Source organism: Rhagoletis pomonella, unplaced genomic scaffold (genome assembly GCF_013731165.1).
Source record: "Rhagoletis pomonella isolate Grant_MI unplaced genomic scaffold, Rhpom_1.0 Rhpom_scaffold_00003, whole genome shotgun sequence".
Taxonomy (NCBI): domain Eukaryota; kingdom Metazoa; phylum Arthropoda; class Insecta; order Diptera; family Tephritidae; genus Rhagoletis; species Rhagoletis pomonella.
In genome coordinates, this window is record NW_023458557.1 from 14,723,897 (window position 1) to 14,729,353 (window position 5,457).

The 5,457-nt window shown below is 40.9% G+C and overlaps 1 protein-coding gene across 1 annotated transcript; it reads left to right on the forward strand.

Moving 5' to 3' along the window:
• Positions 1-2,383: 2,383 nt before the first annotated feature.
• LOC118735040 (putative nuclease HARBI1) lies at positions 2,384-3,877 on the forward strand. Its single transcript, XM_036464631.1, has 3 exons — positions 2,384-2,859; positions 2,922-3,208; positions 3,266-3,877. Exons 1-3 carry the CDS (start codon positions 2,654-2,656, stop codon positions 3,847-3,849), a joined length of 1,077 nt encoding a protein of 358 aa, XP_036320524.1. The 5' UTR covers positions 2,384-2,653; the 3' UTR covers positions 3,850-3,877.
• The last annotated feature ends 1,580 nt before the right edge of the window (positions 3,878-5,457 follow it).

Here is a 5,457-nt window from a genome sequence, read left to right on the forward strand (position 1 = left end):
ATTTGAGGCCGTGCAGCATGTACTGACAGCAGAACAGACGAACGCGTTAGAAAGAGTGAAGTTGCATTTCCCCTCATTTGCGGTGTTAGGGCTGGGTCGAACAGAAGTAGAAGAACACGTCATTGAGGTAACTAACGTGAATGTGCCAGTAAAACAGCGTCACTATCCCATTTCGCCCGCTATCCAAAAATTATTCTATTCCGAGCTTGACCGGATGCTGAGTATGGGAGTCATTGAGGAGTCCAACAGTAGTTGGAGTTCACCGGTCTCATTGGTAATCAAAGGCACAAAAAACCGTCTCTGTTTGGACGCTCGCAAGGTGAATGAGAGGACGATCAAAGACGCGTACCCACTCTCACATATCGACGGAATTCTCAGCAGACTCCAGAATACCAGGTTCATCTCAGCTATTGATCTAAAGGACGCGTTCTGGCAGATTCCATTAGAAAAGAAATCAAGGGAAAAGACGGCGTTTACTGTGCCAGGTCGACCTTTATATCAGTTCACAGTCATGCCTTTTGGGTTGTGCAACGTAGCACAAATAATGTGTCGCTTGATGGACAAGGTCATACCTGCTTCGTTGCGTGAATGTGTATTTGTTTATCTTGATCTGTTAGTGTGTTCGGAAGATTTCTCGTCTCATATATGTTTGCTTGAAAAGGTCGCTCGGTGTTTCCGCGAGGCGAAATTGACAATAAATATAGAAAAAAGTAAGTTCTGTTATAAAGAGGTGCGATATCTCGGCTACGTAGTCGGTGATGGGTGCATAAGGACGGATGCCAATAAGGTGGCAGCTGTGAGGGACTTTCCCGAACCTAAAACCCCAAAGCAGCTCCGACGGTTCCTAGGCATGTCAGGTTGGTACCGTCGTTTTATTCAGGATTATGCGACCATTGCAGCACCGCTGCACGACTGCCTCTCAAAATACAAAATCAAAAAGTTTGCGATGACTGACGAAGCCAAAGTTTCCTTTGAGAAGCTCAAACAAAGTTTGATATCGGCGCCCGTACTGACACATCCGGACTTTAACAGACGGTTTTATATTCAATGTGACGCATCGACAAACGGAGTGGGTGGGGTTTTGTTTCAATTAGACGATGACAACAACGAACGACCGATCGCATATATTTCAGCCAAACTCAACAAAGCACAAAAGAACTATAGCATCACTGAGCTCGAATGTTACGCGGCAGTCTTGAGTGTAAAAAGATTCAGGCCATACGTGGAAGGACTCCCATTCACCATTATTACCGACCATGCTAGCCTGAAATGGCTCATGCTGCAGAAGGATTTATCTGGTAGGTTAGCAAGATAGAGTCTGAAGCTTCAGGGTTTCGATTTCGATATCCAGCACCGAAAGGGGGCTCAGAACGTCGTACCAGATACACTGTCAAGAATGAATATGACTTGTGCCTGGAATCTCCATATTTCGAGTCAGAAGAGTATAAGGAATTGAAAAAGACTGTGGCTGAAAATCAAGACAGACTTCCTGACCTGTGCATATCGGACGGCTACGTGTACCGACGAACACAGTTTGACAGGGGCGACGACCTTCAAGCGGACCAAACCTGGAAGCTTTGGGTTCCGTCGGAGTTGCGACAGGGGATGGTAGAGTCTTCTCACGGCTCACCCTCTGTAGGCCATGGCGGTATCCACAAAACCTTGGCGCGACTGCGCGAAAAGTATTACTGGCCAGGGATGGTAGCCGACGTATGCGCACACATTAAAGAATGCGAAGTTTGCAAGGCCAACAAGGCACACAATTTTTTTAAGAAACCTGCTATGGGCGAACAGCACATAACAGAACGACCTTTTCAGCGTCTGTTTATAGATTTTATGGGTCCGTTTCCTCGTAGTTGTGATGGCAATGTGTATGTCTTTGTCTGTCTTGATCATTTTTCGAAGTTTGTGTGTTTGAAGCCTATGCGTAAGGCAACTTCAGCCGAAGTCATTAAGTATTTAGAAAAGGATGTCTTCCACGTTTTCGGTGTGCCCGAATACGTACACTCTGATAACGGAAAGCAATTCGTTTCTGACATGTTTAAAAGTTTTCTAGAGAAATACGGTACGAAACACATAAAAACAGCGTTTTATTCGCCCCAAGGCAACGCTGCCGAGAGGGTCAACCGATCGGTACTACAGATCATAAGATCATTTATTAAGGAGAACCAAAGAAACTGGGACCGACATGTCAGTGATGCAGCATTTGCGCTTCGCAGTGTGGTACACTCCGCAATCAACACATCGCCATATCACGCCACTTTCGGTATGCCCATGATACAGCATGCTGCATCATACGAGCTATACCGAAAGTTGGGTTCCTTAAAAGACATTGATTGTGAGGTTGAGGCGGCAAGCGATAGGCTGCAAATCATCAGGAACAAGATTATGGGCTGGTTTCTCCAACTCAACTTAACTTAGTTAAGCCATTTTTTGGGCTTATTCATTTTCACCATCTAGGCTAACCTAAGCCGAAAGTTAGCCTACCCTTTAGTTGGCTTATTCTTGACTTACGACAGTGTTGCTGTAGTGCACAATGTAAATGAAAGAAATAGTACTTATTTCGTTTGTACAGCTATAGCAACCCCGCTATAATAATCTTGGCGTCTTTATTTGAAGTGGTTTATATTTCTGTAAATTTTTGTAAATAATAATGGATTTTGTAGATTCAGATGAAAGTGATTTCGATTTTGATGTTCTACAAGTAATCGTTCTTCGACGAAAAAGAAAAATAAAAGAACGTCCTGATTTTTTTCATTACTACGATGATGTTGATTTTCGTGATCGATTTCGTATGTGCAAAGATGCTGCTTGGTTTATTTTTTCTTTAATAAAAGAAAAAATTTATATTGGAACACGGTAAGATCATATCATTTGACGAATGTAAATGTTTTTTTCCTAAATTACTTTTCCATTGGCAGCAACAACGCTATGCAACCACATCAAATGTTTTTCATTACACTCAGGTTCTATGCATCAGGATCTTTTCAGCAAACTGTGGCAGATCTTTGCGGCGTTTCAAAAACAAGTGCATCACGGGCTATTAAACTTGTATCTCATCATATTGCTTCTTTACGGGCAGATTTTGTTAAACTCCCTCAGACGGAACAGGAGCGTTTGAGCACACAGGCTGCTTTTAAAGAAATTTCAAATTTTCCGCGTGTAATTGGCGCAATGGATTGCACCCATGTTAAAATCATGTCGCCAGGTGATTATGTAAGATTACTAGTTAAAAAACAATAGTAATAGCACCATTTCTATACAGGAGGTGATGATGGTGAAGTCTTTCGTAACAGAAAGGGTTTTTTCTCGTTCAATGTGCAAACCATATGTGATAGCAATTTAAAAATATTAGACATTGTCGCCCGATGGCCAGGATCGGTTCATGACTCAAGGATTTTCCGTAATTCGCGTATTTGCTACCGATTGGAGGCGAAGGAATTTCTAAATGCAGTCATTGTTGCTGACAGTGGTTATGAAAACACGAACGTCGTGTTGACGCCGCTTTTAAATTGTAGAAATAGAGCAGAAAATCTGTATAATGAGTCGCACATCAGAACTCGAAATTGTATTGAGCGCTCATACGGTGTGTGGAAGCGCAGATTTCCCGTGCTATCCATGGGGATTCGAATGAAGGTCACGACAGTTCCTTACATTATTGTTGCAACAGCAGTACTGAATAATGTTTGCATTCGCTTTAATGATAAAACTGCACCACAACTTGTACCGGAAATTGATGATGCCGTAACTAATGTTTTAACAGTTCCACCAAACCGCTCAAATGAAGGACGTTCTCGAAATGACCAAACAAGAAAAACAATAATAGATACATATTTTGCTCAAATGTAACTTTATTATTATTATTTATCGGGAAGAATATAATACATACAATATCTGTGGTCATAAGCAGTAACCGCCTAAGTAGACTTAAGAAAGAATTGAGTTATATATGCTATGGTATTCTGCAACGACTATTCCATGTGTATGTGAAATCCCCATCTCGCCAGCCAGCCTATTTAAAATGTTAAAGACGAACATATTTTGGTTTCCCCATAAGGTTAACATTATAATCCAAATGTTTAAAACATTTTTTCTCGAAATCAGGTTTTTCGACTTAGGCGGTTATTGCTCATGGCCACTGATATATGAATGAATGACTGAGTGGAAGATCGACCTATCTCGGGAGCCAGTTGGAAAACGCCCTATCTCAGAAAACTTTTCAAGAACGCCCTGCTTCAGTATTTGATTGAAGAAGAACGCCCTACTTCAGAATTTTATTGAAGAACGCCCTATTTCAGAATTTTATTGAAAAACACCCTATCCCAGAATTCGGTTCAAAACGCCCTATCTCAAACGAAAATACATTGAAAATGTGCTGAAATAGAGCGGTTTTGAATCGGCAGCTAAAATAGGGTGTTTTTGAACCAAATTCTGAGATAGGCACCCCTATTGCGAGTGTCGACTAGTAGTAGATAAACGACTATTAGTCGACTATCGATTCTCCGTGGTATTTTCAAAGTCGTTTTCTCGTTGAATAAGTGAGTGGGAATAGTTTATAGTCGCACATCCTTTTACAATACAAACAAACAGTTGTAGAAGGATGAGCGACTAAAAACTATTCACAGTCGCATATTGAACGATAAATCGACATTCACAATACCATGGAAAAGCTATAATCGAAAAATAGTCGTTTATCTACTACTAGTCGACACTCGCAATAGGGGTGAGGGTGTTTTTAAATAAAATTCTGAGATAGGGCGTTTTCGAACTGGCTGCCGAAATAGGTCGCTCTTCCACTCAGCCATCGATATGTATGTAAATAAAAAATTGGAGGGCAAGAAACTATGGTAAACGACTCCAAAAAAATTAAATTATAAGGGGTATTCACTAAATTGACCAAGTGGTCTGGCACTCTGGCAAAAGAGCAGATTAGCTCAAACAACAACTTTTGTCACAGTCGTTGCTTGAGCTATTCTGCTCTTTTGCCAGAGTGCCAGGCTACTTGGTCAATTTGGTGAATATCCACATATCGTCACCTTAATTCCCAAAGGCCCTAACCAACACTTTTTTCGAAACCGCGTTTTTCACAGATTTTTGTAGGATGTATTACAAGACGCGTTCAGTAAAAATTTTAAAGTGTAAGTTTTTGATAGTTTTTATAATCGGCCCTATTATGGTTGTCGACTTCAACGCCGAGGTAATTTCTTCATAAAAAAATAGCCATCGTAAGTCCAACTCCAGTAACGCTGACCACAGTTTTTCACTGAACGCGTCTTTCAATACCTCCTACAAAAATCTGTGAAAAACGCGGTTTCGAAAAAAGTGTTGGTTAGGGCCTTTGGGAATTAAGGTAACAATATATAGTTTGATATACAACTTACATCCCATTAGAAAATTATAGATGCTAACCTATATATATATTGTCATGTGGAAAATAATAGGGACACGATATTTTGA

What these genes read in the sequence shown, in the direction of transcription:
- LOC118735040 (XM_036464631.1), top strand. Translation starts at nt 2,654, where the DNA reads ATGGATTTTGTAGATTCAGATGAAAGTGATTTCGATTTTGATGTTCTA. An exon ending in AAAATTTATATTGGAACACG is followed by an intron (nt 2,860 to 2,921) that starts GTAAGATCATAT and finishes TTCCATTGGCAG; the next exon opens with CAACAACGCTATGCAACCAC. An exon ending in TGTTAAAATCATGTCGCCAG is followed by an intron (nt 3,209 to 3,265) that starts GTGATTATGTAA and finishes ATTTCTATACAG; the next exon opens with GAGGTGATGATGGTGAAGTC.